This window comes from Oculina patagonica, chromosome 4 (genome assembly GCF_052425735.1).
Source record: "Oculina patagonica isolate OP01 chromosome 4, crgOcupat, whole genome shotgun sequence".
In the NCBI taxonomy this organism is placed as follows: Eukaryota; Metazoa; Cnidaria; class Anthozoa; order Scleractinia; family Oculinidae; genus Oculina; species Oculina patagonica.
In genome coordinates this window covers 23799213-23817330 of record NC_135761.1, presented here as the reverse complement: position 1 = coordinate 23817330, position 18118 = coordinate 23799213, and the positions used below count along the sequence as shown (strand labels likewise).

The following is an 18118-nucleotide window of genomic DNA, read 5'->3' as shown; positions in this document are numbered from 1 at the left end:
CCGCTGTTTTAGCCGCAGATTATCACAATTTAATTGCTCGACTCCATGTTTTTAAATTCTTTTGCTAAAATTCAAGCCAAGTTCGGGTTTTATAGTGTTAGAAATATATTCTTGTCCTGTGTTACATCGGGTGCCGGCAGAAAAGGTCTTCAATGTAAAAATATTAAACAAAACCTAGTGTCTGGTCCAAGGAATTAACAGAAGCGTTGTTCTAAGTTTAATCCCACCCTTTACACGAATGTTTGCCTATCACGCAACAAATAAAAAATAGATAGAGGTTATACAGACCTGAAAAAGATTATGAAACCGAAATGAAATAGTTTCTTCTTTCGATTTGTATAAATTTACGTCAACAAGAATAACATCTCTCCAAACATTCAAACACATTTCATCGTTACCAACACCAAGTAACATCTTGTGTACTCGCAACAGAAGTTAACAACTTTTATCAAGTATACGCCAAGACAATTGAACAAAAATGTGTTTGTTAGACAAAGCTTGCGAAAATTGATCACGGGTTATAAAAAAATGGAGCGTTTTTCGTGCACAAAATAAAAAAGAAAAAGAAGTAATGAAAAAGTTCTTTGCATTGACTTGTGTATGGCGCAGCAAAAAATTGATAACAAGTTCAGAAGAATGAGCAAGACAATTAAAGGAGATGAGGGCTTTTGGCAGATAAAATTATGAATACTTAAAATGAAAGACTGTTCGAATGGAATTCAGGCAAAAATAATTTGAACAAATTACTCACACAACAATTTTTAAAGATTGTCAGTTCACAAAAATAAATTTGAACAAAGCTGTTCTTTATCGCTAAAAATAACGAGTTCGTTGTAATGGCTCAGTTTTCGAAAGGTAAAAACGCTTTAACAAGAGCGTGCGAGATACAATTTTAGATGAGCAAGACAATTAGAGCAAAAAAACTATAGCCGGATTTTGTTATTAATAACATGAAAGTAAACAAGAAAAAATAAATAAATGTTCTAAAACAGTTTGATTTTATGGTCTGTATAACAGTAAATCCCAACCTAATTGAGACTGCATCGTAACATGCTCCGAACCAGACATAAGGATTTTGCATACTTAGCTTACAAAATGACAAGAGAACACAGGAACATGCGTTTTTCGTACGCTTTGTTAAACAAAGTAAGCCAAAATTAAAAAAATGTGAAATGGCGCACAAATTCAAAATGATTTTATGTTCAATGATTTGCTGGAAGGAATTTGTCCCGCTTTACATTTAAAAGTCCCGTGTTCTCTTGTCAACTACAACTGTTAAATCCGTTGATGAAGCAAACTTTTATTTTTAAGGTGGCACTTTCTGTATACTTTAAAATAAAAATAGATTTCCAAATACATTTGGTATTAAAATCAGCAACTAAGCAATAATTGTATTCCGCGAAAGTCGTGTTTTTAGTTGATGACTGTGTTTTGCTTACAAAATTAAATAGAAATTCCTGTACGACAGAACGAGTAAAATTATCATGCTGAAAAATGGAACGTTTTGGAAATTAACTGCAAACAAATGTGGAATTTAAACTATTTTTTCTTTGTTCGTGCTACTTCAAGAGTTGTCTATACTCTCGTTCGTTTTGCAGTGCCACCTTAAAAAATCACCTCGCTGCGACATCAAATAAATTAAGTTGTGAATGGTGGCTGATGTTCAACAAACTCAACTCAGTTCAATTGATTCATATTAAATCACTAATAATATGATGAATATTGTATTAATTTCCAAGATGTCGTCTTTTTCATGGCATTATGCAGACAATTTTCTTTTTCCTTTGAAACAGGCAATCAGTATTACAGATCTTATACCACCGAGAGTGAAGCTCTCTTTAAAACCTAGACGTTTGTTCAGCCACCATTTTTACTAAAATCATTTCGCAATTTAAAGTTCTTATCTTTGCTGTATTTCCTTCCGATTGAGTGATCTCAGTTTGTCCTTTTGGCCAGGCCCTTCTTTCCTTTCAGTCTTTTCTTCCAATTTTCCTGAAAAATGAATAATCGATCCAATGATTAGCAAACACTTAAATTTAAAACCTTTTCACTCGAACAGGCCAAAGAAACGCACAGTAAAAAAAGGGCTATATTTGAAAGAGTTCTAAAATAAAGTTCCTTCGGTGAGCGAATAATAAAACTTGGCCAATTGTCGTGCCATAAAAAGGCCTCTGTGCCTTAGGAAATGGCCGCGTTTATCATTTACCACGCCTTATCGGCTTTCAACTTATACACCAGATGTCTTTCTCGCCGAAGTTTTTTTGTGAAGGTTTGCTGGGCTTCGTATAAATTCGTAACTTTTCTTAACATATTGCGCTGCATCAATTGATGCTCGAGCGTAAATTTCGTAAACTAAACAAAACATACTGCTTTCTTAGTCGAATTTCAGCTTGAAGTTACGCTCAAAACGAACAGTTAACGCACGTGTCGACTCGGTTCAGCAACATTATGTAGTTTTTGACTTTCTGGGCAAAAATTAAAGTAATACGTTCCAAAAGCAATTACTCACCTGTCGTTTGATAAGTGTGAAGACTTCTTTCCAAGCTTTAAGCTCTCAAGAGTACAAACTCGTCTTCATAAGCAAAGCGTCTTCGCACATCAACGGACAGCATGGTTTGATGCAGATTCTACAATTTGTCATGAATATGGATTAGAAACTCAAGCCAATCGCTGACAAATACGTCAGAGATTTGGCGCGCACGGACTTTGCTTGCACGCTACACGCTTTTAAAGTCAGCGAATCACGAAAAGGGGAAAAGAGCATCATGAATGTATTTTCTTTACCTGAGTAATTAGTTTGCATTTTGAAAGCGCTCGCAGAAGAAATAGGAAAAAATGAATGATGCAAAGGAATGCATTTCGACAATGAAATGCATCTGACAGTGGAAAGGAAACATTTTGCGAGGATTTAAATGGAAAGTTGACTTCTTGTTCTGATCATCATCATTTGGGAATTGCACATACAAAAGCAAAGCCATTCCCAAGCGGCGGAGAATTAACAACATTCTTCCAACAACACAAATATCAAAGGCGCGGCATATGCATCGAACAAAATCTTTCAAGCGAACGCAGCGCAAGTACTCCGAAATACATCATTCCACAGTGTTCAGTGTTTCTGTAATCACCTTCAACTTGTAAATACGCTTACATACTTTAAAAGTGACTTGGCCCGGGGGGCACTCCCCTATATGGCCTATGCGGGGACGTGCCGCTGGATAGGGTATGGTTTTTGACTCCTCCGGCCCTGAACAGGGTATATAATTTCAAGCTCCTCAGTCCTAAACAGGGCCTGAACCTGTCCTAGACATGGTATGGCTGCAAGACTGTCGTCGAGTATTTACATTGTTTTCGCTTTCACTTCAATGGAAAGCATTATTTTATTTGCTTGGTTGGATCGGTGTTCGCATTTCAATGCGTCGAACATCGCGTATGAAACGCAGTCACAATAAAGCGTAAATGGTTGTCTATGTTGTCCTTTGTCCTAAATGGGGTCTTAATATAGGGGAGGGGGGGGGGGGTTGCCCTACACAGGGTATGTATTTTAAGTTTTTATTGTCCTATAAACCAGGGTCAGGGTTTCAAACCCCCAGCGGCACCCCTATACCTAAACATAGGTCAAGTACCTCCACCCTTCCGGGTCGCTTGGCACCTTCGATACCATCTAATTTATATTTTTGGTTTTGCACGTGAAGGAAATTCATAGAAACACGTGACCTGAAAACCACAAAGCTTTACTTACAGTTCTCGAAATATCGAGAACTCCACCCTTCGGTGCAATGTCATTCTCGTTCTTCATTCATCGGCACAGCTGAAATGGAGCCGCACCATAACACTGAAAAAAAAAAAAAAAAAAAAAAAATAGAAAAATAGAAAAATATGTCATATTCCCGAGTAGTCAATACATACATTTATAACAGCACTACATTGAAACATGGTTGCCACATAAATCAGTTTTCATAATTTCTTGACTTTTCCCTGATAAAAATCAAATTTCCCTAACCAAAAAATTAAATATTAGAATTAGGTAGAAAGAGTTTCTTTTGCAATTTCAGTCTGGCTTGGGCCGGCATTTGCACGGATATTCTATAGTGAATATCTTTTTTTTTTCAGCCAGAAGGAACGATTTTATTTTCGCCAAAAGCAAAAAAAAAAAAATAAAAATAAAAACTGAAATACACGCTGTAATGCGTTAACTTGCGCACAAAAGTAAATAGTATACTCAGAGGTTGCTCTTATTCTTGACAAGACACGAAGGAAAATAGCGGTTAACATTTATTTTTATTTATTTTTTCCAGCTGTTTAATCAGCGACAAAAAAAGGCCCAATTTGTTTTTCAACAACACCACTGACTTTTCTTTGCAAACATCAATCGCCTTCACTTGCGCGAGCACGAGCGCGCGCGTGTCGTGTTAAAAACATCACAATAGACACTCAACGTACGTAGACACATTCAGTTGAGGAACACTGTGCAAGTTGCGCGTTAGATTATCTCCTGATATTTTACTCTAAAATTTGCCAGTATGGGTGTTTTACGATTCTTCAGACGTTTAAACTGTTTTGGTTTCAGTCAAAGAAAAGTCAAGTCCAGGTTAGAATCGTTAAAGACGCTTGTTTAGTGTTTTTTTTTTTTCAGTTGTTTGCTGCTGTTTTTACTGATGACAGATAGTTCTTGTTTCATCCACAGAAGGAAAATGGAAAATGAACTTTGCATCATGCAAGAAGCGATCAGAATAATTGAAGAAGATATTCAAAATACAAGGTAAGAATGATGATTAAACTTGTTTTTCTCACAAAGAATACGCATTTTAGTTTCAAATTTCTCTGATAAGTTCTCGCAGTATGTCCCAAAAAACGGCTGCGAAGGAGACATTTCTCGCAGTGGCATATCTTTCCTGTGCGGGCGCCACTAGATACACACAAAGCGTTTTAGCCGGCCTATCCCTCGCTGAGGGAAAACATCTAACTATTCTTCCGTTTTTTCAAACTAGTAAGAAAAAAAAAACAAAAAACCCCATTCTCCTAAAAAATTGGAGGCCAATCACTCTTCTGAATTGTGACTACAAAATTGCAGCTAAGGCGATTGGAAATCGAATTAAACGTGTACTTCCAAAAATTATTGACAATGACCAGAGCGGCTTCCTAAAAGGACGCTCCATCGCCGAAAATATTTTACTAATTGATGGAATAATAAACTTTGCGGATAATACGAATAAACCCGGTCTCCTGATGTTTGTAGACTTCGAAAAGGCGTTTGATTCGATCGAGTGGTCTTTTATAGAACGAGCTCTCATACACTTCGGTTTCGGGCCCTCGCTGGTGAACTGGTTCAGGCTTTTCTACAAAGATGTCTCCAGCGCCATCCAAAACAACGGTTGGGTCTCAGAGCATTTCATCTTAGGTAGAGGGGTCAGGCAAGGCTGCCCGATGTCCCCATACTTGTTCATAATAGCAGCTGAGATACTAGCCAATTTTATAAGAAGGGATAAAGACATAAAGGGGTTTGAAACGAATGAAGTAGAACACAAACTAAGCCAATATGCCGACGATACAACCTTAATACTCGACGGTTCTGAGGGCTCATTTCTTCGTGCAGTTGCAGTCTTGGACGGATTTCATATAATCTCTGGGCTCAAGGTGAATTACGAGAAAACAAAAGTGCTATGGGTGGGTTCAGCAAAAGAAAGAGAACCAATAAAATGTAACAAATCGGAAATTTCCTGGGTGAAAGGAAAAGTATTTGCACTTGGAATTTGGTTTGCAACAGACAGGAAGACAATGCTCCGCTGCAATTACGAGGTAAGGATCAAAAAGATAGAAAGTGTAATTGAATCATGGCAGTTTAGGAGGCTCAGTTTAATCGGAAAAATTACCATCATTAAAAGTCTCCTGGTTTCCCAACTGGTCTATATTTTAACGCCGCTAACCACCTCCGTAGAAGCATTACAAAAAGTCAATAAAATGTTTTTCGATTTTCTCTGGGATGGTAAAGGAGATAAGGTTAAAAGGATATTTATAACCAAAGATTACAAGGAGGGCGGCCTAAAAATGATTGATATAAACAAGTTCAATCAATCTTTCAAAGTCTCCTGGATCCAAAAATACCTGGATCCGACAAATGATGGGAAATGGAAATTTGTTTTCGAGGACAGTCTTAAAAAGCATGGAGGAAGGGATATTTTCACCTGCAATCTTCACAAAGACGACATCCCCACGTTAGGGGTCTGTAACCCCTTCGTCCAAGAGGTACTGGAAGCCTGGGCAGAGTTACATTTTACGGATGTCACTGACATCACTGATGTAAATGTTGGTGACCAGATCATCTGGTACAATTCTCTTATTCGAATAAACGACCGACCCGTTTTCCATAAACATTGGTTCAACCACGGAATTTGCAAAATTTCCCACTTATTGGACGAGAATGGCACCCTGCTTAGGTACGACGAGCTGAGGATTAAGTTCCCCGAGCTAAAATGGTTTGAATCATTTGCCGTTCTTTCAGCTATAAGGTCATTTATAAGGAAGCTACATAATCCTCAGACGCCAGACAATAACATTATGAAAGGAGTATCTTTAGCTGATCTTACCTCTAAGAGTAAGATCGATCATTTTGTGTATACCTCTCTTTTAAAGAGAGAAAAAATCCCACCCATTGGAAGCCAAGTAAAATGGCTGAGAGACCTTCATGTTCAGAACGACTGTGAGGTAGACTGGAAAGTAGCATACACAATTGCTTTTAATTGTACGGCGTCCACCAAATTAAGAACCTTCCATTTTAAATTCTTACATCGGAGGATTGCCACGAATGATTTTCTGCAGAGAATCAATCTTATACCTTCAAATAAATGTTGCTTCTGTGCAAAACAAACAGAGACTATCATCCATCTTTTCTTGAACTGTCCCATAACGCAATGTTTTTGGGAAGATATTAAACAATTTCTCTTTCAAAAGGGCTTTGGGACTGAGTTTGTTCTCACAGATCTCCATTTGATGGGGCTGTTAAGAATCCCGACTAACACAGCCGTTGATCTTGTGCTTCTAATTGCGAGATATCATCTTTACTCCCGGAAATTAGGCGGAGCGCCTCCTTGTTTGTCTGTTTTCTTGAGTAAGTTGAATTCCATTATTCAAATTGAAAAACAAATAGCTTTGCATAGTAATCGTTTGACCCCCTTCACAAACAAGTGGAAGATGTTTCTCTGTTAATCTCCTCTACACATTTTTCCCTATAAATTATCTCCATGTTTTATCCGTTTGAATTATCCACCAATCTAGTTTCTGTAAATCAAGTGTTGGTTTAGTTTTTTTTCAAATGTGAAATTTATTTATAGATCCGTCTAGCCATTATGTAGTTTTTTTTTTTGAAAAATTTAATCTAGTCGACTGTTTCCTTTACTAAGTAGTTGCTGTAGCGTCATTGTTATTTGTATACATGCATAGTTTTTCTGCTGTTTTTTTTTTTTTTTTTTTTTTTTTTTTTCCTTTTTGCACTGTAATTGTGGCATGAGGCATTGTTAGTATCACTGAAAGCATAGCAAAAAACAAAAGAAAAAGAAAAGAAAAAAAAAGAGAGAAATATATATGTAGATTTAAATAAGTAATAAGCAAATACAGTATTGTAAATTAGATAGTATTGTAAGTTTTGTAATGTTAATATGGTAGGTAACACCAGTATTTTATTAGGATATAAGGTATTGTCAGTATTGTTAACAATGTTTTCTTGTACTGTTAGTAACTGTAAGTAATGTAGTTAATGTTAGTATTGTAAGTAATGTTAGTTTTGTTTAAGTAATTTGTGGTATTGTAAGTATTGTTAGTATTGTAAGAAAATTTGTTGTTCTCAATAAAAAAAAAAATAAAAAAAAAAAGATTTAGAAAACAGAGTATGTCACAAACTTAATTCACAATTTTTGCGCACGCATAAGTCTTACAAAAATGGTGTTGCAAAATAACTTTATAAGTTTGCATGTTAACTGTTTTATGTTCCCACACAGAATCACTGTAGAGGAATGTAAGCAGCGACAAAGAGCTGCAGAAGAAAAAGAAGAGATGACGAGAAACACCAGAAGTCATCTGATGGCTCAAGTACAACTCACTGAGAGTAGACTGGGGCGAGCCTTAGAAAAGCGCCAAATGCTGATGTCTGAGATCATGTGAGTATGAAGACAAACAAAAAACCCAAGATTTAAAAAAAGGTCGCATTTACACTATAAGGCTTCACCTCTACTTTTAAACTTTTTATTTTAATCTGAAAAGAGATTTTTTTGGCCTTTGTAAGTCTAAAAAAACATGGAAAGGTAGCGAGACATGACAATGCTTTCTAATTTTAACTTATATCAGGAGGCAATGGGCCCCGCTTATATCTGTCTGCAAACTTTAATTTCAATTGTAAATAAATGATTTTCATATCATCGTTAGATGAACAGATTTATAAGTAGTTTCAAAGGCACGAGTCATTCAACGCACCATGGGCTACTTGCAGATTACTTTTAAGTCCTGACTCAATATTTTTCAGTGCAAAGTACATAGACAGCTTCTCTGAATAACTTATGTCATTTCTCTTCACAGTGAATGTGGCATTCGTAAAATGGCGCTAGAAGAAAAACTGCAAGCCATGGAAAGGAAGACAAATTTCTTTTGGAATGATGTGCAGAGTGGTGATCCAAAGGAAAGCGCCAAAAAATGGCGGGAAAATCTTCGGCGAGTGCGCTCACAGAATGACATGAATAAGGCGGTGCCCCAGCCGCCCCTGTTTCCCATCCGGGACTTTGATGATAATGAGTTGAAAGTATGGGCAGACTGGGCCTCTCAAGAACTAAGCTTTGATAACATCATCCCAGAGACGGAAAATTGGGAAGAAAGTGCTGCAATCACGGAAACTTTCCTTTAAATGAAAATAGGTGTTGTTTTGTGTGCGAGAAAATTAAAACTGTGTCACGTTTCTGTTCATGTGTTTGGCCTAGCAAACACTGTTCCATTTTTTATTAACCCGAAGACACTGTATTCCAAAAAAAGAACGACTTCCCATGTCTATATTATTTAAATTGCCTTGGTTGACTTGAAATTAGATAAAAGCTCACAAAGGACGTATGTGGGCATTTTATGATATTGTTTTTGTCTAGTATTGAGGTGAATGGCTTCTTTCAATGCGTAAAAAATGGAGCCACACTTGGCTCTTATGAAAGCAATGTTTTGAACAAAATAAATGTTATTTGTAAACATCAATCTCTGTGTCACTTTGAATTAAGCAAACAGAAGGGGAGCAATCCCCTCCCCAAATAAGTGCCCCTTTATATAAGCTATGTAAGTATTACCACCCTGGCATAGATGTGATTTTCGAGTCATTGTACCCTGAACTAGGGCAACTTATTTTGCTGTTTGGTCTGAAATAGGATAACGCTTTTTAAATGGATCAACATGACTGAAATATTATTGAATGTTAATGGGTAATTGTCAAATCTCAAAAAGAGAAAGAAAAATTACAAAGACAAAAACACTGGATGTCATAAAATGTGAACAAGTATTGCTAGAGGATATGGAAAAGTCCACATGTTTGAAGGAACGAGTTTTAGAGGTCAGAAGTCTGAAATAGGGTATGGAAAATTGTATATTTTGCTCTGATATTGGGACACCCATGCCAAAAATTCCGAGAAGTACCTCCTGCCCCCATTGCAGCAGACTTTAATGAGAAATTGACTCTTGGCTCATGAATGCAGTTTACTTTTATCTTCTTCTTCTCTCACAACGCTTTTTGTTTATGCCGTCACATTGTTCTATTGGGACTAACTGTTTCAATGCAACCGGTTTTGGTTTATTTCATTGGTTGAAGTATCCCAACAGTGTAGCCGGGCAGGTTTTTTTTTTTTTTGGTAAAAGGAAATAAAAGGGTTGACACTGGCTAAAAATATAATGTTCTGGACGTTTTGGCCACAACTGCTGCTTTCTTTAGCAAAGATAAAAAATGCAAATGTCTAACGGCATCCTGCTCAGTATATGTAGACGATGTGTGATAAAACTAAATCACGCCTTGAAGGAACTTTCTGAGTGCAACAATAGTGTCCAGAGTATTCTTAATGACTCTAAAAATTCTTGTTTGGTAGCACAATGTGTTCGTTTATAGCGTTCCTATCTCGTACGGAATGCCGAGCTTCAAGAATAACAGTCTTTGTCGCCAGGGCTCTAGTCACAGTAAGTCTGTATAAATGAGGTTATTTGGCCTTACCACTTAACATTTACATTTTGATCTCTATACATTGCTAGCTATCTTACTAATATCAATCTTGGAGCAAATCTGGAGAATGCCTGTAACCTGAGTGAGTGACCTAAAGAACAAATCCTACAAATTGTAACTCACTGGCTCAAATGTCGTCAGATGTCAAACAGGTTCTCTCTTAACTGACCAGCCTGCAAACAGCCAGTTGGCAAGATGTTGTTCCTTGCACTCACATCTTAAGGAAACGTTGTGCTGAGAAAAAAAAAATAAATAGCCCCAATTACACTTCACATAAAAAGAACATGGAACCCTCACAACTGTTGAGGTGCTTTCCTTCAGCTAGACATATTTAAGCAAACTACTATGATAAACATTAACAATTCTTTAAAGTTTTTATACCTAATGCTGGCTTAGTGTTTTTTAAAACAAAAAATTAAAATTTCTCTTCGTCCCTATTAAACCTATAATGCAAATTTTGCTTCTGTCACTAACTGGTACTGTTTTTTTTCATTTTTTTCATTTCTTTCTTTTCCTTTTTTCTCTACTTTCTATCTTAAATTACCATTTATGTATATACTTAATTTCTTGTTTGTATTTTATTTTCTGTTTCTTGTTCCTTCAATATATTACATGTACAACCTGTCAAAGAATTTCATTTTTGTAACTACTCAGCTCATTTAGTCTATTACTATATACCTGATTGAAGAATCAATGACCCCCAAAAAGCGTAAACCATGAGCCCTAGTTTTCTGCAGATTGGATGACCAGCTGTATGTTCCCCACATCTTTCAATTGGGCAGTCTTCCATAAGAGTGATGTCATATTATTAATGGCAGATAACGAGGAGGCCTATGAAATCAAAGGAGAGACGGTGACAGAATGGCTTTATGTTGACAACTTTGATTTACAAATTCTTGTACCTCACAATGTGGTTAAGTTAACAACAGTCATAATGCTTTGTGTTGAAGTGTGACAATTTCTTAATTATAAAGAATGACAGTCTCGTCTTCAAGAAAATGTGATCGTTGTATTCTTTAGGTTGTCTTCCAGGCTTGTGCACAATCATTTGAAAAGCCTTAGCCTTGTATTGTCAAGCAACCAAATCAAATTAATTCTCATGGAATGCCAACACGCACATTTTGTATTTTAAAAAAAATTGCCAAAAACAGCAATTGTGCCTCAAATGGAAAAGAAAATTGGGCTTCATACTACAGGGAACTCAAGTGGAGGCATTCAAAAAGCCTCATGCAAATAACATACAATGTCATGCAAGTAATAATATCATATACCTCTCATTATTTGCACGTCTGCCAGATAATGACTTGTTCACTCCGGATCATACAAAGTTTCATCAAAGTGTGAAACAGGTGTAATGCTGGTCATCCAATCTGCAGAAAACTCCTTCCTCAACCACCCCTGGCCCAACTCCCACCCCCCCCCCCTCACCCGCCACCTTTATGCTCAGTATTCACTCACCAGTAACCAAGGGGAAACTGTTTCTGTTTCCTGAAGAGCTGAACCTAACACGGAGGAGCTTTGCAAAAGGTCTGGAAAAGCATTGTTTCACTGCAAGTGAAGAGTATTTCCAAAATTTGATGATGAAGTCTTGAATCTGCACAGACAAACAGAAGCACCACATTTATCAGTCACTGTGATGACAAACTTTACAGTATAGTTTTCTGACCGGTTTCCAGGCGGCAACCAGGAGATAACAGTACTGTTCAAACCTTTTTAAATAATGTTGTCTAGACCATTCTCCAGTTGATACTGAAACTTGTAAGACAGGGGGGGTGCTATCACTCTTCCAGTTGCTACATCTCAGGTTAAAATTGGTCTTCAGTGAGATGCCGCTTGACGGAGTGATGGAACATGTTCCCCCTGTTGGAAGTATTGCAGTAGAAATACCATAGACACTCATTCCTGGTTGACCATGTTACTATAAAAGTGTGCCAGCCGGTAGTTTTTTCCACCCTCAAAGGAGTCCTTTTGGATAACAATGCTTCCTGAATTGAGGGGTGTATCGGTGATGTGTTCTAATTCTTTTTTCAGCCAAATAATATAACTGGTGGTATCTGGGGTGAATGGATATTCTTGGTAGAGTATCCACTTGTATGAAGATATCTTAGAGCATTTTGGTCCGTGGCATTGTGATTTGATAGACAGTTTAACAGATGGACTGACTTCAGGTTTGCAGTTAATTAGGCATCTGAAAATCAAATGAATACAGATATCACTTCTCGGACAATGCCTGTGAACAAATTCACAACATACTTTTCCAAAAATGAACAAGTGAACCTTTTTTGGTTATTATGGTTTAATCTTCTCATGCACAGTAATAATAAGACCCTTGGGGGTTAATAAGCAAAAGTTTCAAGTAAGGCACATTTTTTTAAAAACAAATCACAATAGTGTATAAACGAACTGTCATACCCACAATCATCAGTTTGACTGCTACTATGTGTATAAATTTGAATTTGTAAAAAAAAATCAATTGTGATCTGCTTGATTCCTGGTTGTCTGGCTCCACTTACCACTTATGGTTATTCTAGGCAGCCAGTTCTCTATTTAATTTTTACGTGTAATTTTATACAGTTGAAGCTTTCAAGCGGACACCCTCAGGACGCGAAAAAAGTGTCCGTAACTCGACCTTTGCGCCTATGAGAATGGTTCTGGTAAGTGGCCACTAGAGGTGAAGGGGATGAATCAACCGCTTACATGTAAGGGAGCTTGCTCAGCTAACAATAACCAGACAGACGTAGATGATGACAAAACAAGCACTGAAATAAATTATGGTACTGTAATTACTTTAAAATCATTGTGACTAATGGTGATGTAAAGTTGATTAATAAAAACAAGATACAGAGGTTGTTAGTAGAATTTTCTTTGGGATGTCCGCTTATGGGAGCTTGAAAACAAAGAAAAAGTTTAAGTCGTAATCTCTGAAAGTGTCTGGGGCCACTTACAGGAATGTCCGCTTACGACAAATTAAACTAAAAATACAGAGTTTGTATGGCCGGATTGAGGGGTTTCAAACAAAGCGGCGTAAGTAGAGCTGTCCGCTTACAAGAGTGTCCGTTAAGAGAGCCTCGACTGTAGTAATTTTTCTTTCTTTTAAATGTAATTTATTTTGTAAAACGAGCAGAATTGATGTTTTTGAGCAGTAATACAATAGCAGTGGTTAAGCTTTATCCATTTAAAATGCAAAGAAAAGAGCAAAACTAGGTCCCAGCAATCTTGTCCCTAGAGCCTGTTTTCTTTTATTTGGTCAGTGATATATTTTATACAAAGAACTCACACAAGCACAAGGTGTATGCGAACAACATGCAGTTTTATCTTGTAAATGACACAGATGCTGATAGTGTGACATACTGCTTTACAGTCGGCACCAAAAACACATACCATCACGCCTTTGACCCAGAAAAAGTTGGCAGATATAATATCGGCTTGTACATGTTATGCACAAATGGAATTTGAGTTGTATTGTGTTTTTTTTTTTCACTCTACTGACCTTTATATCCCTTCCCAACAACAACAAAAATTAATATCTTAGTTCCTTGCCCCCTGGTGGGGGATATTGTTGTTATAATAAAGTAACAATCTTATCGCATTCTGATTGGTTTAAACAGTGTGCTTTATGAGAGTATAAAGTACGCTGCTTATGAGTGCTCTCGCCATCTTTTACTGTTTTACCTACACTTCTTTCATGCTCTCGTCACTTCCTTGCATGCTTTATAACAGAACAAAGCACCGCCAAGGCTTTTTTATTTGTTAATTATTTTTAGTGCAGAATGCACTATTGTGATGGTTTTGTTGGGGCTTTTGAGCGCCCTGCCCTAACGCGCTAAGTTGTAAACTTTGATCATCGATTAATTAAATAACATCAATTTATTAATTATTCCTTGTGAAGGGAGTAGGGGGTGGGGAGCACCTGACTGACGCCCCAAGATAAAACGTGGAACAAATCTACGTTACTTTCATATGAAGTTTTCAAAGGTATATATTTGTTTAAAAAGCCTTTGCTCTCCTTGTGGTACTTTTCTTTCTAGAGCAAAGTACTTTGCACAAAACGCATGTGCAGATTAGTCTACGTTATATTCTCAGAAACATTGCATGTATCGCGTGTTTGTGGGAGGTTTCCTGCAGACTCCTTGGAGCCAGGTTAAAACCACAAATTAAATAAATTAGATTTTGAGACTTCACACTTCACAGCCCTTTCGTAATTAAGTATGCAAAAACTTGCAAGTCCTTATAACAAGGAAACAAATATCCTAGCTGTACCTTGCTTTTAAAAAAACTTTTTTTTTGTTCTTTACTTTTTGAGAAACGTCTTTTGAGCAGTTAAAACCGTAGACTGCGAGCAGGCCCTCTATTCGGGGGCAATGTGAATCTCCTTCTTTCGAGAGCTCGGGCGCAACGTGAATCTCCTTGCTCCCGAATAGAGAGCCTGCATTAAAAACCGCAACTTAGTTAAATTAAAGTGAAATACAACTGCCATCGATGTCGCCGTGAAAAACAAAAGTATCATGTTACAACATTTGCAAGCAAAACAAAAGCATCTTATTACAAACGCATAACAATCGTGTTATAACGTTACGATTGCAAAGACACCGGGACAGTAAACGGTGGTGTTTCAGCGTCTAATTGAAAGTAAAATAAACAAGAAACATAAAATAGATTAACTCCATTGCATTCTACACTATCCTTTGAGTCTCTGAGTTGCTGTTTGTGGAACTGAAGGCATAAAATTCAGTTTAATATTTTCAGAATTAAGGAGTGCAGAACATAATGGTTTTTAAACGTTGCATGTTACATACCTCGAGATCAATCGATCTTTAGTCGCATTGCCCAGAGTTGCTGTTAATCTTAACATCACTACACTATACAGCTCAGAAATTCTCTGCAGAATTACAATTTCATTGCAGCTTCGATTCGCCATCTTGGATGGAACGTTGATGAAAGCCTGGTAATAAAGAAACTTCATTCCCAGTCCTACTCGGAAAATTTGGCTTAATTTGATTTCTTTGGAGCGGCTCCAAAACCAAGGCACTCATTTAAAGACGTGATATTTTTTTCTGTTCTGTTCCTTTTCACGTCTTCTCCGGGTGGCACGCAACCTACATCAAAAATTCCAAGGACAGACACCTACCCCCACTGGACATCCTTTTGCAGCACAAGTGGGGCGCGGTCAAGAGTTGTGCTTGCCACAAATAGATAACCAAGTGAATCTGTAAACGACAATAAACAAGAAGCTTGAGAAGCTTAAAATCGGCCGGTTAATAATAAACCATCCGCTTTGACTTGAAAGGCAGGGTTCAATGCAGCAAAAACCACGAAGCAGTTTTTTTTTATTTTTATTATTATTATTATTATAATTATTATTATTATTATTATTGCAACACACACACACACAAAAAAAAATACATCACAGAAAAGTAAACAATACAGCTACTTACAGACCAATTGCATACAAAACTTAAGATAAAATAACTTACACTTATTTTACACTTGTCATGTAATATATACAAAGTAATGAGGGCTATGCATTAGATTAATATTTGAACATATTACAACTTTGTTATTATTCCTATTTTTTTTTTTTTTTTTTTTTTTTTTTTTTTTTTTTTTATAGTGCGAGCAAAGTTATCTATTTTTTATTAATTGTGCAATAAGATACCCGGAGAAAGTTATTCAGTCATTGTTTGAAAATAAGAGCAGTTTTTTAATTTCCATTGAACAGTGACTTTACTCACGAATTCATTGACAGAGAATTTTTTCTCAAGACATTTAGAAGCATAGATATATTGTTTGGCCAAGATGATGAGGAAGTCTAATCTGCGCTTTATGGGACTGGAAAGCCCTTCAGACAGATGCGATATGTCATGAAGAGCAATTTGTTTATTGGATAAAATGATCGCAGTATCTTGACAATGATTAAACCAAGATAAAATTTGTGAATAAAAGATTGCAGAATCATTACAGTCAATAAAGGTATGTTCAATTGAGTCCGAACTAGAACAAAAAGTACATTTGTCGTCGTTGGCTAGGTGGTAACGTTTGAGTTCTTTCTTCGTAACAGTTATTCTATGCAAGAAACGAAAACCGAATTGACGCAGTTTGTTATCTTTAGTTGATCGACATATTGCTTGGAACTTTTCACTCCAGTTAGTAAAATTTTCAGGAAATCTTTCCTGCCACTTTTGTACACCACTTGGAATAATAAAACTGTGATTGGTTACTAGTTGGTAATAATTTTTGCAGCGTGCTACAGCTAGGTTAATCGAGGTTTCAGTTGAGGAGATGAAAGCGGAGTTTGATGAGAGATCGCGTGAAGGTATTAATGTTTGTGCAGCTTTCCTTTTAAGATGAGATGAGATGGCTGCAATAAGCTGGAAATAATACATGTAATTTGTTGTAATGTTGAATTTATTACTAAACTCTTCGTAAGATAAGAAATTGCCATTAGGATTTAACACATCCTGCACAAAAACAACTCCACGTTGAAGCCATAATTTCCAAAATAAAGTAGCATTTTCTATAGTTATCGACTTGTTGTTCCAGATAATAAATTCACCATTTGGGGAAATGTTGGTTATGTTCTTGAGTTCTTGAAAGTAATGAAGAAGTTCTCGAAAGAAGAGGGGCAGACCTTTATCTAACAGTGCCACATTATAATTGCATTTGAGGAGAAGCGGAAGGCCACCATAATTTCGGAAGTAGTAGTTCGGTATTGCCTTCCATTTATCACAAGAATTTCCTAGGAGCCTACCAATCCAGGCCAGGCGCAAAGATTTAACTAACATATTGAAGTTGACGAAGTTAATTCCCCCTTCTATACAACTGGTTGGTACATTACAAGTCTTTTTATTTTATCCTTCCTATTTTTCCACAGAAAAGCGAAAAGATTCTCCTGAACAGATTTAATGACCGCTTCTGGAACAGTCAGCATAGATGCTGCATACACCAACTGTGACACACCTAAAGCTTTCGCCAGAAAAGATTTGCCATAAATTGTGAGATCTCTTGAGAGCCATAAATTTAATTTCATTTTCATTTTATTCACCTTTGAATAAAAGTTTCCTTCGCTACATTTGTTTGTGTTATAAGATAAGTGGACTCCAAGAATTTTAATAGGTTCTTTTGTGGCTTAAAAATCAAGTATCTTCTGGTTGCTGTCTTTCATAGAGCCTATCCACATTGCTTTCGTTTTTTTCTTGTTTAATTTCAGTCCTGAAATAGTTCCAAAACAATCCAAAATATTTAAGTATGGTTTAAGAGATGTAGCATTTTTTGTTATTAAAGTAGTATCGTCGGCAAACAGTGAAATCTTCACCTCCTGTTCGTCTGAAAGAGAGATACCTTTGCAGTTTGAGTCTTGGCGTATTTTTAAAGCTAGCAGTTCAACAGCAAGGATAAAGAGAAACGGACTCAAAGGGCAGCCTTGGCGGACCCCTCTTGATATATTGAAATAATTCGTTAAAAAGCCTCCGTTTATGATTGCACTTTGTGCACCATTGTAAAGGATTGAAATCCATCTGATAACATTTGGGCCAAAATTAAACACTTTCAAAGTTTTAGCAACAAAATCCCATTCAAGGCTATCAAAAGCTTTTTCAAAGTCTATAAAGAGGAGCAGACCAGCGGTCCTTTTCGCATCCAAATGCTCCATTAAATCGCTTAAAAGTCTTATGTTTTGACCTTCCCTTGACAAAACCGGTTTGATCGGAGTTAATTAGTTTTGGTAAACACTTCTCTATTCTCTTTGCGAGAGCAGTTACTTAAGTAACACTCAGTCCGACTGGGTTTGCCTAAGTCACACGGTTTGCATGAGCTGTATTAGTGTGCATAACATAATATCTAGAATGTTGTCAATTTATAAATGGTCTCAATTTATAAATGTATTTCGCACAA

At 36.7% G+C, this 18118-nt stretch overlaps 2 protein-coding genes across 2 annotated transcripts; one reads left to right on the top strand and one right to left on the bottom strand.

Annotated features, from left to right (window-relative positions):
* Nucleotides 1-571: 571 nt before the first annotated feature.
* Nucleotides 572-15146, bottom strand: LOC144649887 (uncharacterized). Its single transcript, XM_078509481.1, has 7 exons — nucleotides 15025-15146; nucleotides 11687-12416; nucleotides 10907-11059; nucleotides 10352-10462; nucleotides 3740-3832; nucleotides 2510-2627; nucleotides 572-1992 (listed from the first exon to the last, which is right to left on the bottom strand). The coding sequence occupies exons 1-2, from the start codon at nucleotides 15144-15146 to the stop codon at nucleotides 12125-12127; spliced, it is 414 nt and encodes a 137-aa protein (XP_078365607.1). The 3' UTR covers nucleotides 572-1992; nucleotides 2510-2627; nucleotides 3740-3832; nucleotides 10352-10462; nucleotides 10907-11059; nucleotides 11687-12124.
* LOC144649886 (uncharacterized) lies at nucleotides 4449-9222 on the top strand. The gene is made up of 4 exons (XM_078509480.1): nucleotides 4449-4588; nucleotides 4685-4759; nucleotides 7992-8150; nucleotides 8566-9222. Exons 1-4 carry the CDS (start codon nucleotides 4521-4523, stop codon nucleotides 8885-8887), a joined length of 624 nt encoding a protein of 207 aa, XP_078365606.1. The 5' UTR covers nucleotides 4449-4520; the 3' UTR covers nucleotides 8888-9222.
* Nucleotides 15147-18118: the final 2972 nt, after the last annotated feature.

Excerpts from the sequence above, each read along its gene's own strand:
- LOC144649886 (XM_078509480.1), top strand. The coding sequence starts at position 4,521 with ATGGGTGTTTTACGATTCTTCAGACGTTTAAACTGTTTTGGTTTCAGT. Across the intron at positions 4,760-7,991 it reads GAAGATATTCAAAATACAAG|AATCACTGTAGAGGAATGTA; the intron begins GTAAGAATGATG and ends GTTCCCACACAG. Across the intron at positions 8,151-8,565 it reads ATGCTGATGTCTGAGATCAT|TGAATGTGGCATTCGTAAAA; the intron begins GTGAGTATGAAG and ends TTCTCTTCACAG.
- LOC144649887 (XM_078509481.1), bottom strand. The coding sequence starts at position 15,146 with ATGGCGAATCGAAGCTGCAATGAAATTGTAATTCTGCAGAGAATTTCT. Across the intron at positions 12,417-15,024 it reads AAAGATCGATTGATCTCGAG|ATGCCTAATTAACTGCAAAC; the intron begins GTATGTAACATG and ends TTTGATTTTCAG.